The sequence below is a fragment of the Polyodon spathula genome, chromosome 16 (genome assembly GCF_017654505.1).
Source record: "Polyodon spathula isolate WHYD16114869_AA chromosome 16, ASM1765450v1, whole genome shotgun sequence".
NCBI classification, from domain to species: domain Eukaryota; kingdom Metazoa; phylum Chordata; class Actinopteri; order Acipenseriformes; family Polyodontidae; genus Polyodon; species Polyodon spathula.
Genome location: NC_054549.1, coordinates 3,006,386 through 3,028,432, shown reverse-complemented (window position 1 = coordinate 3,028,432; position 22,047 = coordinate 3,006,386). Strand labels below are relative to the sequence as shown.

The window sequence follows — 22,047 nt, the reverse complement described above, 5'->3', positions numbered from 1 at the left end:
TCCTTTAATAATTAGTGCAAAAAAATACCTTTTCAAGTTTCATCATAGTTGGGTAAGCAGTTCTGTAGATAGATGTAAAAAAGTGTGACATATAGACAGACATACTGACAGCCTCCATACACCCCAAGATTATGATACACTCAGGGACTTCAGCTAAAAAAGATTCTTAAGGTGTCCCCGAGTGGTTCATCTGTTAGAAGCACATCTGCATGGTGCGCAGGGCAAGTCATACAATGCAGATTCACGCCCTGGCTATCCTAAGTAGGCTGGTCTATGCCGTCAGGACTGCGTCTCCTCATTGTGCTGTAGCAAACCCTGCTGCCCAAGTGCCCAGTGAGCACAAAGGAGGACACCTGCAGGGCTGGCCTTTGTCTTCCAGAGATCAGTAGCTCACTGACTTACTAGAGTTACTGGATGAAAAAGGCAGCTGGCTTGGTCAGAGGACGCCCACTGAACCTTCAGATCTCCAGAGCCCGGGGGAGGGGGTGTCATCACAATTAGAAAACCAGTTCTCTAGATATCTTCTAAACTGTAAAGTGTTATATAGGGCCATATGGTCATAACCTTACATTTCATTGGAGTATAAAATGGATTAAGTGGCAGGTGTGTAAGGATATTGGGAAAGGACTGGCTGTTTCTTCTGTTATTTTTCCATCTTGCAAGAAAGATTTTAATCTGAAACCTGGACATTCAAATTCAGGTAATTCAGTTAGTTTATGTTGACTAGAAATTGTACATTTTAAAGAAAGCCCTTTATTTTCAGTTAACGATTTTACAAGAATTATAGGTTTAGTTTTTTATGCAGATTCTTCACTTAATGTTGCCCCATTGTGCATTTATACCAGGTTTAACTTCATTAGCTTTACTCTGTCACTCTGACAGTTGTAAGCATTCTGATTTTTATACTTGGTCATCAAGTGAAATATCAAGGGAAATCTGTTTTGTAATTCTGTCTGCAGGGCGCAATACAGCTTATACCATATTTCAACACCTGGGATCTCTTTCTTATACCAGTGAAATGTAGTAACTATTTCCAGCAGGACTTACCAGAAGGGGGCAGTGTTGTAACTCAAATCATTCTTCAAGGCTTTTTTTTTTTTGTCATCGCTGTGATCCTAACCTTTCTCATGTTTGTTTGTTTTTAACAATGTACATTTAACAAGTTATGTGGTTAGCTCTCAGTCACTGAGCAGCTGAAGAAGAACATTTTGCTTCACAATATTTTACTTTGGAAAGATTGGGCCCCTATTTATAAATATTAACAATGATTCTGACAAATCAAGTTTTCAATAAACTTTTCCTCAGTGGTTTTAGAAGTTCACTTTTTAAAGCGCTTTCATCTAAGAGAATGGTTATACACTTTAAAGTCCTTAAAACAGTCTTTACATTTGAATAAATATGGTCTATTACTGAAGGCATTAAGTTTACTTGCAAAAATGATTTTGATTCATTTTCCCAAAATAATAAAACAAGATGAATATTGGAAATCCTTTATTTTAAGTATGTACTAAGTATGAAAAAAAGAATTGGAGTGCAATTACAGTTGAGACACACAAACTTGCTTACAACCACTTTAACCTGGACAGTTTTAACATCGGCTATACAGGGCAGCAAACACACTGCAGAGCAAAAATAAATAAATGGTTTTCAGAAGTTCAAAACCCCAGTTTACAAAATAACAAAACTCGCCACACACCTGACCTGTTACTAGCAGTTCAGTTGCAGCTTTTCACTCCCATTTTACCAGCTGACAAATGATGCATCTTTTATTTAAGCAATGTATATTGCTTGTGTTCTAAGTTGGCCTTTTATACTGCAGAGCTGGTTGTAAGGCAGTACTTTATGTTGGTGGCTCCCATTCCAATCCACTATTTTTAGTAAGAAATCTGGTGTATTCATGTAGCAATAGTGTGACTAAAAATACATAGGACCCCCATGCATTTATTAGCAGGCCAATGTTTAATGAATATGGCCACAAGTGGCTTACGTCTGTTTGCCAAACAGCTCCATCTTACTTAGAATGAAATGAACATATTAGAACTAGTTTTAAAATTTAAAAAAAAATTATATATATATATATATATATATATATATATATATATATATATATATATATACTATTGGGCATGAGAACATATTGAACAAGATGATGCATTTTAGCATCCTACTTTAGACATTGCTGTTTTTTTTTTCTATGCAATGTTTGCCAAGCGATGAAAAGAAAATTTTGTTGAGTTCTTGTGTACCAGCCTGCCGAAGTAATGCACCTAGGCTACAGTGTAGGATACAACTTATTGTCCATATTGTTTGTGAAATATAAGATTAACTACAATAGAAAAATTTCAGTGTGCTAGCCTGACTTGAGTTCTTACCTGATTTAAATACCATTAGGCATCCCTTGGATAAGCATGGGCAGAGGAAAAAGCTCTGTTGTATGAGGAATAAAGTACAATTCCAGATACATTTGTAAAGTTTGATTTCTTCCGTGAAGATGTGTTGCAGTTTGTCAACTGTTCCATGACTTTGTTAGTTGAATTCGAAGGGGTGTCCTACATAAAACGATCAGGTTAGTTACTGTTGCTGGTCAGTATGTATGTTTTCAGTAAAGCCTTATTGCAGAGCCTAATAATCTAACCACAGTATTTAAAAATGCTCATGCATTCAAGCTCCTTAATCTCACACACATGCAAGTATAATGTCTTTTTAAAATCATAGAAGTAAAAAAATAAATAAAATAAAAATAAAGCCTAGAGCTAGGTTATCATATTTAAAAAGGCCTGGTTTTTAATGGATTTTGAAAGAGAAAAAAAAAAAAACTGCCAACTCTAGAATGACCCACATTATTAAAGCACTAGGTTAGGGTAACTAATAAGTTTACCCATATCACTGGTTTAATGTACAGACATAATCAGTAATGTAAAGACATATTTGAAGTTTTCCAAATAGATCCCACTTGAAATGATTCAACAGCAAATCTAATGGTACCATGGCAATTTGTGTTAAGATTCCAATTCTAGGAAGACAGGATTTAATGTTTAAAAATTATTTTTAGCCCATGGCCTGAAAGCAAGGTTATTACATTAATTAGTAAATGTTATTTCCCCCATGATCTTTTTATTTGGTTTGCAATAAAGCTGCATGGCTAGAAGTTCTGCTGCTTATGGTACAAGTGGGTCAGTATACAGTCTTGCATGTGTTTTCTGTAAATCAGGAAGCAGACAATTCAGGAAGCAGACAATGGCCAGGCAACTAGGATTTTCCTAGCAAGCTTGTAGCAAGTTAGAGACATTTATACGGGAAAGAAAGTTTAAATCCCAGTAATGGAGCAACAGAACTAAAGAAGCCATGTAGCTTTCAAGCTCTGAGAATGCATAAACCTGTTTAAATACAAAAACACAGAAAATACCCAGATGTTTGGAGAAGTAGTCATGAACAAAGAGAAAAGCACTCTACACTTTATTTTAAAGAGGTCTTGCAACATGTTCCTTGTTTTTGGTCTTCTGTAATGTTTCTTCTTTCAATGCAATTTCAGTGTCCTAGAAGACCAGTACCTACAAAAGAATTGGATAAACATAATTACATCTCCGACAAGAAAAAAACACCCCAATATTATAATATTGCACATTTACACAGTCACAGACAAAAGTATTAAAGCCCTGCACTTCATATAAGAGCATTCAAGAAAACATGTTAAAACACAAGCATTTAGTGAACATTCGCTACTATGTTGACAAGCAACATGACAAAGATCAAAATACACAATTTCTGGTAGTTTAACAAACAATATTTATAAACACAAAAGCACTTAAGCAATTTAAAATATGTGTTCATGACAAAAGTATTGGCACCTTTACATTAAAAGTCTACACATTTAAAATAACAAAATTAAATATATATTGCTTGAAAACCATTACAGTAATTAAGCTGCATTATAACATCAGTAGCCAGAAAGAGGGAATTATTTCCCACATCTATTGAAGAAGAATGTTTTCACGTTTGAGAAAAGCACTTGTAGCAAACTACAACAAAAAGGACATGAATGCAGAGCAGTAGCAAAGAACTACGGAATAGCAAAATCAATAACCACACCAATAATCAACAAGTACCACAGAACAAATTCAGCTGAAACGGTTAAAACAATTGGACGTCCAAAGAAATACAAGTACAGCAGGCAGGACTTAAAGATTTAGAAGCATCAGGTATAACAGTGCATGAAAGAACTGTACAAAGTCAACTGAGCACAACAGAGTATGCACGTAGACTGTCAAGGAAATTCATGGTTAAATTCAATTTAATATGAGCATTTGTCAGATATTCAATTCTGTTGTCTAATGTCATGCTGTGGGGATTGGGTTGTTAACACAGATTCCAGAATATTCTTAACCAGATCTACTACAAAGGTCAAAAGTAATACAAAAATGACTACAAAAGATTTAGAAGCGAGTAGTTTTTCGAGATTTACAATTATACTGTAAATACAGTATAATCGTAAATCTCGAAAAACTACTTGCTTCTAAATCTTTTGTAGTCATTTTTGCATTACTTTAGTATAAATACATGTTAATTTGGATTCATAAGTTGTTTTTTTCTGACTATGTGAACGAAAAGACACACATTTGCCCGTTTTCCCATTGGAAATAGTGACATTTTGAAATATCACTGTCCTGGTCACAAAAGCATAGTTTGTGGGGAATAATAGCCATTTTCTATACTTTTGAGGCATAAGCAATTAGGAAATAACACTTACTACCCAGGAACAAAAATTGTGTTACATAGTGTAATGATATAGGCGGATACATTCCGTTTCTAACGCACCCTTTTTGTGTGACACACAACTGTATCAAATACTGTGAACCAATGGAAGGACCGACAAGGATTTGTTTACACTACAAGGGAACGCCTATACACCATGTTATTTAAACTCAAAACAAGTATTTCCACCCTCTTCTACTCTCTGGATTCACTCTTTCTTCAATCTCACTCTCAACTCAAACTCTGAAGTTCTTCAACAAAAACGCAGCGATGTAATCTTCAAAGCTGTCCTGAAGAAGATGGGCTGCCTCCGAAACGATGAAAGCTTTTGCCTACGGTACAGACTTCGCAGAGATACTGAACTGCACTGCTGCCCAACAAACTTCTACAGAGAGGACGACTGTGTTAAGACTTTGTTTTAAACATTACACCAGCAGAATAAGTATCAAACTTATAATGTGTGTTTACAAGTATGATATTGATATCGTCACAATGTGCATCTATTCAACTAGATGCTGGAACGCTGCACATGCGTACTTAGCCACTTGGAAGCTAGCACATGTGTACGTAATGTGTGACTCAACCAAACAACGCATAATGAACTATTAAGACTGCTTCACTAATGCAGAACTCTATAACCAGAGAGCACGTCAATGATTTATTATGAACATTTAACATGAATGTTTTATTTTGAATATGAATAAATTGAATAATAATTTGGACTGTTAGGTTTATTTTTGTCTTATAACAAATACACATTTATGATAGATTTGAAATACTTAAAACATACATAATATTAATTGTTAATCTTTTTTCATCATGAATCTCGGGATAATTAAGCCAGAATCGCTAGTTCTTATTGAGGTATTGTGTTTATTATGGTTAATAATTACATTATGAGCTAGAATGGGTATTTTCATTAATGGTAATTGGCGAGGACACAGTTGTGACACAAACCCTAGATATACAAAGTAAATATGCACGTCATGATCATGCTGCAAATCACTTAAATGTGATTCATGTGATTGAAGATCGAATTAATGCAGCCATGTATAAAAACATTCTACAAAGTACAATGACACCATCTGCTTACATGCTGACCCAAAGCATACGGCTAAGTCAACTGTGGAATTCTTGCGGAAAACAAAAGATGAAAGTTCTGGAAGGGCCTTTGCAATCACCAATCAAGATGCAACATAGAACTGGTTAAGAATGATCTGAAAAAAACTGTAGTCAAGCATTGTGTATCCAGTCTGTCTGAGCTGAAGGAAATATGCAAGACAGAATGGGTCCAGATTTACATCAACAAGATGCAACATACTGGTTAAGAATTACCATAAACATAACAAAGCCGCAATAAAAGCAAAAAAGAGGACACATAAAATACTAAAGCAGGGGTGCCAATACTTTTGTTATGAACATGAAATTCTTTTTTTTTTTTTTTTTTTTTTTTTTAAATAAAGATTATTTGTTTATTAATGTGGTTAAAGTTTACTAAATGCTTGTCCTTAATTTGTTACCTTTGTAATACGCTTTAGGTACTGTGACAGGCTGGTGAGTGGATTGAGGCTCAGAAACAGAGTAAAAGCAAAAAATAAAGTTATTTTATTAAATAAAATAATCAAATAAACAGGCACAAGGGCCAACAGAAAAGAGGTTCAAACAAAAATAAGTGAACTTAAGAAACTAAATGGTCAGGTTCCAAGGCTTTAACACCAAACAATAAAACAAACAAAAAGGCCTTCTTTCTTCTCAAACACAAAGCAAACTCCCAAACCAAAAGAACACCTTTCCAGAAAACACACACTCCTCCCAGCCAGGGCCTCTCCCCTGGCTTTTATCCCCTGTGGCTGGAGCCCAATTAATCAATAATTATTCAATTAGAGCTCCAGCCACATTCTCACATGTTTTTCTGGCAGGGAGAAATTTAACCCCCTCCCTGCCAGTTCCAAACATATTCATATAGACAGGGAGTTCCCCGTCACAGGTACAAATACTTTTGTCTGCCACAGTGTAGCACAAACAAGCTATAGCTTAATGTAACTAGGGGGTTTGTTCAAAGCTACCTAAAATACTGGATTTAAAAAATGTTAACTCCTCTATAACATATTAACTGGAACTGTCAATATCCAATAATACTCACTGACTGATTACTATTCTAAAAACCATGGAATCTTTCACTAAGCTTTGGTGTCCCACCATTGTGTCTCTATACTGGCGACATTTTACAAAAAACACTTAAGGCACATTTTCAACATGGACTTCAACAAGTCCTTCCTATTAATCATTTCTGTTCTAATCTGTACATCTAGATTTACTTTCAATATATAGTCAGAATCTTACCTTTAAAACCTTCTTCAGGCATACAAACTGAAAAATAAGCAAAAAATTAAACTTAAATATTAGTTTGTGAAACCTAGTAAAAGTATGATGACAAACTTATTACGCTAAAGTTAACCTCCTTTAAATGATTTCTGAACAGTACAAAAATGACAGCTGTGAAAAGGTACAAAACAGGCAGAACCTCGCTACATTTTTCACAATTAAAAACACTGTGGGAGATTGCTTTGGAATAGGTGCGGCGTGCTTCAGGTCTCCAGTATGAAGCCAGTTGGTTCATGGAACATAATGAAGTGCGGCTCCAACGTGGACTTCATTTCAATTGAGTTTGGCATGTTGCTGGAGCAGCAGCTTGAAACGGGTGTAAGCTCACCTCATTGGGATCCTAAACGAACCACAATAAAGTATGAGAAAACATCTTACCTTGGAAAACATCATCCATTGCAGTGTAATCAGCTACTGGCTCGTCAGCCTTAAATAAACAAACAAACAAATCAATAACATCACAAAAAAATGGAGGATAAATACACATTTCTATGAAGACATATTTAAACACAGTATAACAGCAAACAAAAACACAGTTACAGTGAATAAAGACACTCAACAGCACTCAAAATACTTATTTACACCGTCAGTATTTTCTCTGCCGTTACCATCAGGTCTTAGGTTTTATAAATCGAATTTAATTTAGTAAAAAATAAAAATAAAAAACTGTTAGTCAAATTTAGAAACAGCAGTTCAGCACTAGGTTTCCCTCAATGACATATAATTTAATTTAATACCAGCTCAGAGTTTAAACAATCAGGCCCTATAAACTGCTCCTCCCTTACAGCTGCATGAGCAACTCCTAGTAAACCTACAGACTAAAATTGCCAGCATCTGGTCATTACAATAATATACCTAAACAGGACTGTAATCAGGGTGAGTTTCTTCTAAAGTAACAACACATTAACGTAATTACACATCCTAGGTCTATTCACTTCATATCCAGTTTACCTTCAGAAATATGCATATTTAACATTTTATATTGATAAAGGGCTTATCTGAATGAACTAGCACGTACCTTAAAATATATGACAGATTCAGGAATGACTCCAAGGCTGCCCAATGTTGCAGAGTCATCAGTCAGATAATGTCCATCTACAGACAGGTTTTGGTCAAAGGGAGCCACAGAGAATGCATGCATGATCTATAAAAGGAGCAGAATGTGTTAGTAACCTATACCCAGCAAGGCTGTAAATACAAGATAAGAGCTACGAGTACAATGAAAAAGAGACCAACATGAGCCACATAACTGTAACAATGTGTGACATGCATGCAAATGGACAGGCAATTCTCTACATACAAATCAACTGCAAAATGAAACTGATAAAAGACCCAGGTAGTCTGAAAGCTTGTATATTTTCAACGTCTAATGTAAAAGATACCAGCTTCAACATGGTTTCCTCTAGATATAGTGGAATAAAAAATATGAAATTGTGCCACTGCTGTATAGTGGTAGAGATAAATATTATTCATTGGTTAAATTAGAAGTAGTACTGGTAAACCAGGAAATTGGTCTAGAAATGCTACAAGTACTGGAACAGTATGTCGATGTTTGCAATATAAAACAAAATGCAATCTTAAAAATAATTCCCAATAAGAGAAGGCCACCTTCAGTTTCATGACGTTTCAATTCAATACCTGGATCTTCAGTTCTTTCAGCGTCTGATTAGCAGATACGATCAGTGCCTTTTCCCCCCGTACTTTCCGATGTCTGATGCTCCTCCTTGCTCCTGGTTTCTGATGAACAGTGAAGGTGCTAGTGCTGATGCTTGATGCTGTGCTTGGATTGGACAGCTTTTGTCTTTTAGCTCCATCATTGGACTGAAAACAAACACACACAATTAAAAAAACGAAGAACCAGAAATAAATAAATTGTAAAATTCAAATCAGGTTAAGCAAAACCACGACATAGTAAAAAAACTGCATCCTTGTCCTGCCTGCCACTAAACAAATAAATCAAATGAAAAAAGACCTGGTTAAAATCAGGGTCACTTTCTCCTTCAGCCTTTGGCTCCTCTCTTTCATCTTCAGCATCTGAGCCACTCACATTAAGATCTGGAGCAGCCTCCTTCACTATCTGCATCAAAAAAAGGTTCATCAAAAACAATTTAAAGAACCAACAACTTCATTTTATGTTACAATAGTGACAAACACATGATGACACAGAGGGACTGCAAAAAGGAATAACACTGCTGTTCTGCAAGGTTGCCAATTTTAATTTAATGAAAGTGTCATTTTGGGATGAAAATAAGGACTGAAAATGTTTCATTATTGTTAATGCATGTAATATTTTTGATAATTGCAGCGAAAATTACCATTTTATTGTCAGCCACCTTGCGGATATAGATGGTGGCCTGTGTGTATTCACGCAGGTCTCTCTGTTGCTGAAACAGCAATCCTTCCCTGCACTCCAGACAGAGCTCTGAAAGGAAAAAGAACATCAATAAAATACAAATACAAGAACAATGGGCAAAAAAACCCAAAACATATAAAAGATACACAATACCACAGTTTTTGAAATGCTCATCTTTGACAATTTGAGAAGGTAAAGCAGAGCCATGTTGTATTGTACATACCTGGATCAGTGTGGTATTCATAGTTCACAGTGTCATTTTGTGTTTTTTCCATTCTTCTGGAAAGTTTAATTGGCTGATCCACAAGAAAAAACCTGCTTATGGCATCCCACTCGCTGGGCCACAACAGAGCTATTCTGTGCAAAAAAAAAAAGACAGAAGACTTGGCTTTCTTTACATGCTTTTTCTACTCAGACTACATTTTATTCTTTTTTTCTCCAATACTGTTTGTAAATTGCCTATAAATAGAGTAAGAAACACATAGGTTCTTTTTCGTTTTGTTTTAAACCCTGCAGAAATGCCATCATTACGATAATTAAAATAATTAAAACAAATCCAATGATCATGTTAGCCCACGTTTTTGTACATTTCTAATGAAAAAAAAATACAGGTTGCCTGAATGCATGCATTCGCAATTTCCAACAACCAAAACCTGACAACTCACAGTTTTGCGTCCCCCTTGATCATTGAATCATAAGTAAACATAAAGCCACCATGTGGACACAGCAGGGCACTGTTTCCAACAGAGGACACTGGGTTACATCTAGCTGGTCTCCTGTTACAAAAAACAAATTAAAAACATCAGCAGCAATTAATCAGTTGTATCGGATAATAAATGCAATACTAACATTCCCTGCTTCATTTTGAACTTAAACTGTATAAACACCTTGATAATTCCTTCACTTAAAATGATTGAATATTAAATTAATCAAAATGCAATGCCAAATAGCAGCCTTTCATTTCTTAGCCACCTTCCTTCCTCTGATTTTTGGATTTCATCTTCTCTTTCTTTTGGGTAACTGGACAACTGCATTGCTTCATGACTGGCTAATTTGGTTCGTTGTTTGCTATAACATTTTATTTTAGTAAAAATCATCATTTAAAAAGCACCTCTTAATTTGGATAGAATTAAAACCATTTGCATGTGTGTAACCCTACCACATGCACACTTGTGTGTGTACAAACTGTACAGTACAGTTCAGTACAGTCGCAGACAAAAGTATAGGCACCCTACGGTCATTATACCATAATTCAGCCAACACAGTAAGGACAAGCCTTTAGTAGACTTTTAATAAAACAAAAAGCAACACTCAGTGCCTAGTAATTTACAAACAATCTAACAAAAAACAAACAAGCTTATTTCATTTGAAGAATTAGTTCATGACAAAAATAGTGGCACCTCTGCTTAAGTATTTTGTATGTCCTCCATTTGGTTTTATTACAGCTTTCAAAGGTTTATGATAATTTGGAACCAGAATGTTAGTTACACCTTGAAATCTGGGCATCCTAAAATACCTGTGTTCTCAGTTTAAGTTCAAGACAGAAATTATTTGTTTTCTAAAGCGTATTTTATTCATTTAATTTTTTTACATACAAACACAACATCAAAACCATATAAAAGGAACACAATGTGTCACCTGATAAACTTTTTCCATTCCTCCACGAAAAACAGGGACACAATATAAAGAACATCCGACTCCTAAAAAAAACGAAACAGTTTAAAGTAAAAAGCTAGCCAGCAATTCAAAGCTAGTTCTAAATCGTCAGGGGGCATCACGGACTGTGTTTTTTTTTTCCCTCCGGTAACAAAAACCGTTTGACAATGTGTGAATACTATAAAACCACACATTAAAATGTCACTCGCATGATTTGTATAACTTTAAACAAAAGTTGTATTAAAATCCACTACCAAATCGTTATATGTAGCAACTCTATGTGGCACTGCAGCCGTGCACTGGAGCAGGGTATATTATGCCAAAGCACTGGGGGTTACCAGTTGTAGTGCTTTCATAAAATACATAATCAATGCAAGACATTGTATATATCACAAGCAGCATCAATTACATGTACATAAACAACTTGTACTTTTATTTAAATTATAAAACATGATTACTGTTTCTAGGATTTTCAATCAATATAGACTAGTAGCTATGGGCAGGGGTGTCCAATCCTGGCGTGCCGGTGACCCTCCTGGTTTTTGTTCCAACTGTACCCTAAATTAATTCATTGGACCAATTAAGCTTCTAATAAGCACTTAATTGGTCCAATCAAGTAATTTAGGGTACAGCTGGAACAAAAACCAAGAGGGACATCAGCCCTCAAGTACAAGGATTGGGCACCCCTGCGGTATGGTGATGTCACCAGTAAATTATGCAAATTAGTATCATAGACAGTTCGAACCTTCCTTCGGTAACGTGTACCGAACCTCGAAGGACAAAATGTACCCTCTGTTACAGCCCTACAGTTATTATTATTACTTATTTAGTCATGTAGCAGATGCTTTTATCCAAAGCAACTTACAGACTTGGGTGTGAACTATGCATCACAACTGCTGCTGCAGAGTCACTTACAATAGGACCCCTCTGGTTTTATGTCTCATCCGAAAGATGGAGCACAAAGAAATTAAGTGACTTGCTCAGGGTCACACACAGTGAGTCAGTGGCTGAGCTGGGATTGAACCAGGAACCTCCTGGTAACAAGCCCCTTTCTTTAACCACTGGACCACCAAGCCTCCTTAGTTGACCATCTATGTATCACATTAGTGAAGAAAATGAGATAGTGAAGTAATAAAGGTGATTAAAAAGTAGGATAAAGGATGCGCCCTATAGCCTGGACGGGGGAGAGGGGGTGGGCCTAAGTTGGCCAGGGTGTCATCTGCTCACCACGCACCAGCGACCCCTGTAGTCTGGCCTGGCGCCTGCGGGCTTTGCTGTAAACTGCCCAGAGCTGCGTTGTCCTCTGGAGGTGGCTGCATGGTGGGCCTGCACTGCGAAAGTAAGTGGTCGGCAGACGGCTCACTCGTCAGAGGACAACGTGTGCTCGTCTTCGCCAGGGGTGGTAGCGGTGAGCTAAGCCTAAAAATAATTGGCTATTCCAAACTGGGAGAAAATAAATGAAAAAACAATTTCCGACTACTAAATAAAAATAATAAAAAGTAGGACAAAGCAGTTCCAGAAGCAGTATCAAAAAGTATTCATGAACGCATTACAAAATAATGAATTAGTGGTGCTCCTTTTAACTACTCACTCCAAATATTAGCTTCCCTGGTGTTACACCCAGTTGCGTCACCCTACAACAAACAAGGTATGTCTCAGTTTGCTGAAATTCCCTAATTTAAAGCACCCTGTACAGAAACTACTACTCACATGATATCTTTTTTTTGCATATAGGTGATGCATCGCATTCATAGGGAAAAATGCCTTTTTTAAAAAGAAGACTCAATCCTGATAAAATGTTTCAGTGTCTGTACCTGAGGCCATTTCTGCAGAGTGGGTCTGTTCTTATCTTGGAAGAGGTTCAGTAGAGCTGTTTTCTGGTCATTTGCCATCATCTTATGCAGAGCTTCGTTTTCCTCATCTTCTCTTTCCAATGTCTTAAATTAAAATACATATCACAAAACTGAAATAAGATACTGACATTAAGAGCATCATTTATCTAAAGCATTTTATTGTAAATCAGTGCAGCTGCACACACAGCCTTTCCTCCTCAAAATGAAATAAAGAATAACCTTGCAAACAACCAAGATGTGATTTAGGACCAAACAATGCAGACAGTTTATATGAAATGAGTACTGGGCTGAGTGATCATTTAAATAATCAATCAAATATTATTGATTAAAACTGAATAAACACAGTAAATCACATTTGTACTAAATGTCAGTGTGGTTTTATTTCCAGGAACTGTTCTTCTTGATAACGTAACTGGCGCTTTAGTTTAGCAGCACAGCAGTGATGCTGTTGGCGTCTCACTGGTGCTTCATACATATAAAAACGTGTGAGATATAGATGTCCTCTCTCTATATCGCTGTTGTAAGGAACATCCTTCCTGTGTACTTTTTAAAAATAATATTTATTATACCAGGAAAAAGTCCCATTGAGATTGAAATCATACAACCCAACACACTTACAAATAAACCAATACAAACAAAATCGGAGCATCGGCCAAAACAATACTAAGTGATTGAAGACATTAACACCAATGGACAGTGTCCATTTTCATCATTTTTTAGTTACCTGGCACTTTTGGCAGGACTCCTGATTGGATATGAATTCCGGTGCTTTGGGAAAATAGACCTTCAGTCTGTTCCAGACTTCAGTGGAAACAAGCTTCCTCTCAATTTCAGATATGCAAAGCCCACCTTTGGAAGTCAAAGACATCTTGTTATTAAAAATACTTTAAATATTTTAATTTATATTATTTAAATAGATTGAGGAGTAAAACAGAAAGGTCTAAACAGAAAACCCGGACAATATTTAATTTATAGTACATCAATTTAAAATTAATCTAACACAATTCTTATTAAAATACGTCATTAATTTTAACCTTTAATCATTCATATATATGTAAATAGTGTGTAAATAGGGATGGCATACACACCATGAGAACAGAGAATATCTTCATTGAAATGTAAATTCTGCTCCGCATCTTCCTCGTCTTTCCTATTGCCAAGAGCCTCTTCTGTTTCAAGAGAGATTCTACGGTAATATTTTCATATTTACTCTTCCAAACACTGTCAAAGATGCCATTAAATCTAAACCCAGGTATTTTAATACCACCCCCCACCCCTGCTGCAGATACAAAATCAGGGGCTGGGGATTATATTGCCCATTGTTCCTCACTCAGACCCTTTACTTACAAACTATCTCTGAATAGATAATTGTCTCCTCTTTAAAAACATGCTAAATATTTCAATGAGCAATGCATCTCACAATTAGAATGATACCCTATACAACTGTACAAAACTAGGGATGGCGAGTCTGTTGCCAGATAACTTCACTCAGATTACTTGCTCACTAAATATCTTTGTATCCCTGAATAGAGAATTGTGCTAGGGATCTTAATGAGCAACCCGACTCAAGTTGCGCCCTATAGCCTGGAGATCGCACGTTCGCATTGCCAACCATGACCTGGGGTTCCTAGGAGGCGGTGCACAATTGGCAGAGTGCCGCCCGGGTAGGGAGGGCTTAGGTCGGCAGGGGAATCCCCGGTTCACAGTGCACCAACGGCCCCTGTGGCCGACAGGGCGCCTGCGGTTCTGCAGTGGAGCCATCAGATCTGTGTTGTCCTCCGGCACTATAGGCCTGGTGGCTTCGCTGTGGATCTGCAGTGTGAAAAATGACGGATTGGCAGCAGCACGTTTTGGAAGACGCATGTTCCAACCTCCGTTTCCCGAGTTGCAGCGGTGAACCGGGATACAAATAACAATTAGGCATACACAGCGTGACTTATGAAGAACATGAGGTGAGTCTACAGTGGATTTCAAACCAGCCAGAGCAGGTTGAATTTTGCTGTCACCCTGATGAGATCATCAACATTAATAACCCACCTCCGCTCAGCTTCCGTTTCACTCAGCTGACAGCAGACTTGACAAAAACACCCTGAACACAGTGTGTGGAAGGTGAGGCTGCTAGCGTGCATGCTAATAAATACTATTCTATAATTATCAGTGTAGGCACAAATCAATGCATGATCATGTTTATGTTAGCAGATCAAATTTTACAAAAAAAAACAAAAACACACCACCACCACTGTATCGATAATCATATCATCAAGAAACATATCACGGTTCACCACGTGAATCGGCACACGGTACGGGGATCATATGTGAGGTACCACAGCACTTGTGGGAGAGAGTGTTTATTAAAATCTCTTGCATATTTTTAAAGAGGAGATGGTTTTCTACTCAGGGATATCAAGATATTTAGTGAGAAAGTAGTTAAAGTTATCCAGCAACAAATTCCCCATCCCCAGTTGTACTGCTTTCCTAGAAAAAGGCGAACATTTCAGGGTACCATTCGAAATTTTTTAAAGAGGAGATGATTATCTATTCAGATATCAGGATATTTAGTAAGTAAGGGGTCTGAGAAGAAAAACGGGCAATATCTCCACCCCTAGTCTTGATGTAAATCATTTGTGGTTTCTAAACTTTTGAACACTACTGTATATCCACCTGCATGTAAATGTGACACACACACAGAGGTTCCTCCAATTATCTACCAACTAAAATGATCCAAGCAGTTGAATAGCAGGTTCTCCCTCTAAACTCTACATACAGACATACACCAGGAGCCTCCACCATATCCCCAAAATACTGTTCAATTACTTATTGTTAGGAAATATTTTACAGCTCCTGTTTCTCAAATGAAAGCATCAGGAAGAATCTGTGTAGCCACAGCAGACCCCTCTCTTAATCAACCTTAAAAAACAGTGGCTGGAATGGTAACTTCCTATGGGCAGCTTACATTTTTATTCCTGTAACTGCTACTTACTTTAGGTTAACTTTTATTGGACAGTGTAATGTAGAGCCCTGGTAAGTGTTGGTGGCTGAACTCTGTCCAATCTAAGAAACAGCATGCTGGAAATTGTATTCAAATTTACTATGCTATGCATTTAATCTACCTTGAGCCTCCAGAACAGCTGACCCCTCGCCATTTGTTTTGCCATTGGTGTGCCTCGTTTCCTCTTCCTTCTCATCCAACTGTTCCAAAGCCAACTGTCGCCAGCTTCGAAGAGATGCTTTACCGATCCAATATCCTTCATTGCTGCAAACACAATACAGGACATATTATAATCATTAGATATCCACTCACCACCCTTTTCTATATCCATTAGACAACCGTTAATGTAATTTTACTCTACCTGTCAACCGCAGCTTTCACCAAGTTTGAAATAACTTTATAATCTTCATTTAACTGGTTCTTTAATCTGAGCACTCTGCATCGCTCTACGACACATTTTTGACAGAGGGCTGAACCTAGAAAGTAGGAGAGTTAGAATATTAAAACAAGTACTTCATATATCCCCTTCCGCCGCTGTGAATGCAGAATTAGAGTCATCAATAAACTCAAAATGAAGTACATCCAATTTATGGACATGTGCAATTGTAATTTCAATCACTTGTGTGGCTTACCATCTAACCTGGGGCTACCCTTGTATCTGCTAAAGAAAAGCGTAGCTGCTTTTTGAGATATCCGTTTCACATCTTCGACTTTGTCAGGGTGCAGTTTTCCATGAGAACACAGGAATTTGGAGTTATCGATGGATTTAGTAACTGTGGAATCATCCAGCCATTTCTGAAGCCACTCCAAAGGCACAAACTCATATGGCTGACCTACAAATACACATATATGGATCATTAATTATACAAGCAGTCACTTAGAAATAACTACAATATTGTTCTGCATCTGCTCTTGTGGAATGTACCAGGCCATAAAATTGGGAGTAAACTTTACATTGATAAAATATCTATGCATTTGTGATGACCTACATCTGGTTTTTTTCAAAATGAAACTGATTACTGTTTTAAAAGCATCAAAATACATTTATTAAAAGAACTATATAAATACCTGCAATGTTTGTTTTCAAACACACTTTCCCTTGACAAAGGTAATGTTAAACATAATGAAACATATATAAAAATAAATAATCACACACACATACTTATTTTGATCTCTAATCTATAACCAAAATAATCTTAATAGACTACCATTTTCAGTTCCATTACTAGTCTCTCTAGTCATTTTTTGGAATATGCAAAAAAAAAAAAAAAAAAAAAAAAAAAAAAAACATTTAAAAAGTAGAAAACTTTTATAAAAATCACAAACACAAAAAATCAAAAACTTGTGTGTTAAATGTGTTACAGTACTAGAATATTTTACAGACCGTCTTCGGCGGGTAACAATTCGTAGATCTCCTTCACCTCTTCATGTTTCGCTTTGCCTTTGTCTACACTCTGTTTGCGCATCTCAGCCATCTCAGCACACCACTCTTCAAACTTTCTGTTATCTTTCTCAACTAACTTCTGCAGAAAGTCTAAGGAGGTAAAGAAACAAAAAGATAATGGATCAAACACAGCCATCACTTCAGGTCCAAATTTCTGGCCCTTGTAAATCCTGAGTTTGCCAACATTTATGACAATTTAGCACATTTGTTGGGCTTAGCTAATCTGAGCAAGATATCAAGAAGGGATGTCACGGTATTAAATTTTGACGGTAACAAGGTGTATAAATTTTAACACTAGGTGTATTTTGTTAGATGTATGTCTACAGTTGACATGACATCACACAAGCTTCCAAATGATTATTACATCTAGAGTTTGTATAAAAAGAAAAAAGACTTTGTCACTAACCTAACATTTTGAAAAATGTAAATAACTTGTTGAGCCAATATAGACTATCCCACTGCCACTGCTTGTTCCTGCTAACAAACAGACATTGAAACATGCATTCTGCGTCACTCGGTTTCCTCCAAAACCATTATCAAAATTCAGTTCATACTAAATAAAAATAAATTGGCTCTGTTACATTTAGTAGAAAAAGACAATGTTGTCTTACTGTAGCTTTTATGAGGTAGAATTACAATAAAATCATAATAAAAACAGATTTTTCACCAACTAGAAGCCTTAATATAGGTAATACTGCTAAGCCTGTATATTTATAATTAAAGTTTCTTCTGCTTTTTTTGTTTTGTTTTTCTAAATGTGCCTGTCTAATACAGTTACGCCTGGCTGCGAGAATCCACCTGCATACAAAGCTTTTCTGTTTGTACGTGGGAGCAATATGTAAAATACTCATGACGTAAAATTGACAGAGAGACTGGGGTACAACGCTACACTTAGGGTACCACATGGTGCCTTACTTGTAGCCTTCACTGGCACCTGAGATTTTGTTTAATTTAACTTTGAACACGCAGTCTGACCGAGATCACTCAAAATGGTGGTCGGGGACTCTGTACGTTTGCCACTTTGCTCCTTTTCAGCTTTCTGAAATGTGAAACCAAAACGTACTCCAGTTCACTTGGAAACAAACCGCTCCAAACAGGGAAGCAAACTGTGGATGGGACGTACTTCAGCAGCACAAGTAAAGTGTCTAAGTGTTTTTCTATTACTTCCCCCATCCTTCTTTTATTTAAATGTTACACCATGTTTGATTGTGTTGATGAAGAAAACTTTGTACCTACAGTTAAACATGGAGATGGTTCAGTCATGATATGGAGGTGTTTTAGCAGTTCAGGGACTGGAGACATTGATGTGATTGAAGATCGAATTAATGCAGCCATGGAACTAAACACTCTACAAAGTACAAGGACACCAGATGCTCATAGGCTGATTAGCAGACGGTTTATCTTCCAACATGATAACGACCCAAAGCATACAGCTTACTCAACTCTGGAATTCTTGAAGAGAAAACGAAGATAAAAGTTCTGAAATGGCCTTCGCGAATCACTAGATCTCAATCCAATAGAAAAGCTATGGACTGATCTGAAAAAAGCTGTTGCCAAGCACTGTGTAGCTAATCTATCTGAGCACAAGGCAATATGCAAGGCAGAATGGGTCCAGATTAAACCAACAGATGTAGCATACCGGTTAAAAATGATCATAAACATCTGAAAGCCATAATAAAAGCACAAGAAAGACACACTAAACACTAAAGCAGGGGTGCCAATACTGTTGTCACGAACAATGTTTTCTAGCTGCTTACCCTCAGTCTGTTACCTTGAATTGTGGTATAATAAGCATAGGGTCCCAACATATCTGTGACTGAAAAACAATAGATGGGCACTGGTGTTTTTAATGTATTTTAACCCACTTACCCGGCACCTGAACATTAATCTCACTTTGACTTTTTTCTACTTCTTCCTCTACCTGCCGCTTATAAACCAACATGTACGAGTTCCGTGAGCAGTGAAATCCTTTACTGCATTTTGGTTTGCGTGTCTGGGATTTGGAAGGCTCTGCTAAAAAAACATAATAGAAATCGAGACACACAGTTTAACATATTCAAGAGATCTGCAACTTATGTAGTACTACATTTCTAGAGCATGCTGAATACAAAAACAAGGCAAATTAATCATTTCATGTCTGCAACACTACTTTAACATACACTCCCCTCCAAGGCATTACCATGAAAAGTCATTTAAATACATGCAAATGCATGCACATTTAAATACATACAAAAGTAATATACAAATGTTTGTACATACAGACAGAAGTCTCAATAACTTGTACTAAGCAAGGTCATAACCAAGTTGTTTCATTATACTTGGCTAAGCACTTCCCTAGATACGTGTAAAAGTGAAGTGTAACATAAACCATCCCCGGTGAGGGTTAATAAAGTGTACTTAAATCTAGTGGAGTTTTGGTACCATCAAATACCATTCGGAGTTAAGTTGCAAGATTAATTTTCAAAAAATGACACTGATTGAATAACCAGAAACAGATTTCATCTTGTATTATTTCCTTACCTATATCCTCCTCAATTCCTAGCTGCAGTTTCTTGCCTTCCATTTTCTCAATCTCTTCATCATTAAATTTGTACCAGTCTTTAGTTCTGGCATCCCGCACGTGAGCAATGTAGTGACCGGAGTATGCACTTACTCCTCTGTGTATCAAAACTGCACTCAGCTCATATACACATTTCTCATCTAAACAGGAAGGAAAAGGAATGCCAGTGAAACACTTGTTTTTGTAAAGAAGCAAAAAAGAAAACATCCCGTGCGGCACACTGTGATGTATATATCTAGACTGTCTAGCAAATGAGATGCAGACAGTGCAGCGCTGTAATGTAAAACTAATGCTGCAAGCAAATCATTTAACTGGAGGACACTCACAATACAACTTGAATACAAATACGTTTAGCTGCTTTCAGAATCTGAAGCATGAGCTCTTTCACTGGAAATTTAAATCCTGTAAATTACAAATGTGGCAAGAATTAAGAGTGCAATTTCAAGACTGCGCTTTTATAAAATGATACAATTATGAAACATATGTCGATGAAAAGGTCACAGTGGGGGTGTTAGTTGGGTTAAATGCCACACTAACAGCAAAAACAATTGTGTGCTACTGCAACAGCCATGGATTTTATTTTAAAGTCAGGTTGAAAACAAAGGCCTCCCTTGACTCCAATGTATACCACAACAAAACTATCCATGTCGTCTAAAGATTAAAAAAGAAAGTTTGTCACGATTGTCTTTTCCGTTCTGGGCTTGTTAGGACGAGTTCTGTGATTTGCAATGGTGCCAGGAGGGTAAATTCCAGGGGACATCGGTGATAGGTCGTTTCTATGACAACCAGGCCCTATATATAGGTCTCTTTCATGGAGCCTTAGCACACAAATAAATTACATTAACTATCTCATCAAACTACTGAACAATCTCATGTTTTAGCTCTTTGCAGTTTGCTATCCCACACGCAGACAAAAGTAGTCTGTGCTGCTTTTTGGCCAGTTTACAAAAGCTAAACTGTTTAGATGTCCAATACCACCCATCATCCTGTCAAAGTAAGTGAAATGTAAAGTTACTCAGTGTCACATTTTTGCTAAAGTGAAAACTAATGCTGATTAGAACACATTCTGTCCGACACAAACTGCCAGGGATAGACAAAACGAAACCAGCAGGGGGGTTGTAATAATATTTGATATTTAGTGGTTACATCCTACCATTCTGGCTAATAGCATGGCAGTTTTTATGAAGTTTATTTTGCCTGTAGTAAAAAACAAGACTTAAACTGTCAACACTATAATCTCCTAACTCAAAACAGATTCATTTTTGACTTAATTATTATTATAATTATTTTTTAAATCACTATTTTTAAAATCTGCGAAGAACACAATAAGTAAACCAAATTAGAGCACATGCAGTGTGGCGGATATACGCAGACAGAATTTCCAGTTTCTGATACCGGAATGTGCGATAAAGTTATCACCACGTATGCAGTTACACATGTACAATTCTGAAGTATAACTTATGTACCGAGGGGTACTCTACATTAGGTAGGGTTTCAATTTCTTTAAGAGCAATGTTAGCTAAAAACATTATAAAATAAATGACAAAATATTTTTAACCACAGTATAAAGTGGTGTGGAAAGTTTTATAAAAGGGTTTTGCCATATGCTAAATTAATATTAGCAGGTAAAAAAATGATGAGCAAACTTGCTTGAGGGAGAACTCCTTAACTCTGCGTCTTACCTTTTCGTTCCATGTAGGGGCCCATGTCCACGATCTCTGGAAAGCTAATATAAGTGTTTAGCTTCTTTTTGTGACCAGTTTGTCTGCAGAAATTTAAAACCAACAACATTAAGGCATAGATATGAATATAGTTTCTGTAAATCAAACGTAATCTGGTCGGGCCAAAGACCTTTTGCCTACCAAACTATCCAAAATGAGAAATCTTGGTATCACTGCTAGATATCATTTCAATATAATCAGGTACTTTCTATTTTTCAAGTGGGAACCATAACAGCTTATACAGTCAAGCTTAGACAAGATGCAGAAGTAAGTTACATAACTACTGCCCACAGCAAGTGTTCACCAGATATAGGCTATGCACTACCCTAAAGTA

The 22,047-nt window shown here is 36.7% G+C and overlaps 1 protein-coding gene across 4 annotated transcripts in view; it reads right to left on the bottom strand.

The window, feature by feature from the left end:
- Nucleotides 1–1,478: 1,478 nt before the first annotated feature.
- The window catches only part of LOC121328849 (ubiquitin carboxyl-terminal hydrolase 48-like), a 30,325-nt gene continuing 9,756 nt past the window's right edge, over nt 1,479–22,047 (bottom strand). For 2 of the 4 annotated variants that reach the window (XM_041273957.1, XM_041273954.1), the window contains 20 exons: nt 21,675–21,757; nt 19,953–20,132; nt 19,302–19,445; nt 17,373–17,522; nt 16,621–16,821; nt 16,350–16,464; nt 16,110–16,252; nt 14,088–14,168; nt 13,724–13,848; nt 12,961–13,083; nt 11,129–11,190; nt 10,156–10,266; nt 9,714–9,847; nt 9,453–9,559; nt 9,110–9,214; nt 8,776–8,958; nt 8,156–8,281; nt 7,516–7,564; nt 7,096–7,122; nt 1,479–3,551 (listed from right to left, as the gene is read on the bottom strand). In XM_041273957.1, coding sequence (XP_041129891.1) covers nt 3,529–3,551; nt 7,096–7,122; nt 7,516–7,564; nt 8,156–8,281; nt 8,776–8,958; nt 9,110–9,214; nt 9,453–9,559; nt 9,714–9,847; nt 10,156–10,266; nt 11,129–11,190; nt 12,961–13,083; nt 13,724–13,848; nt 14,088–14,168; nt 16,110–16,252; nt 16,350–16,464; nt 16,621–16,821; nt 17,373–17,522; nt 19,302–19,445; nt 19,953–20,132; nt 21,675–21,757 — 2,272 coding nt within the window. In that variant the 3' untranslated portion in view covers nt 1,479–3,528. The remainder of the gene's footprint in view (nt 3,552–7,095; nt 7,123–7,515; nt 7,565–8,155; nt 8,282–8,775; nt 8,959–9,109; nt 9,215–9,452; nt 9,560–9,713; nt 9,848–10,155; nt 10,267–11,128; nt 11,191–12,960; nt 13,084–13,723; nt 13,849–14,087; nt 14,169–16,109; nt 16,253–16,349; nt 16,465–16,620; nt 16,822–17,372; nt 17,523–19,301; nt 19,446–19,952; nt 20,133–21,674; nt 21,758–22,047) is intronic. The other 2 variants (XM_041273956.1, XM_041273955.1) reach the window with 2 other exon arrangements.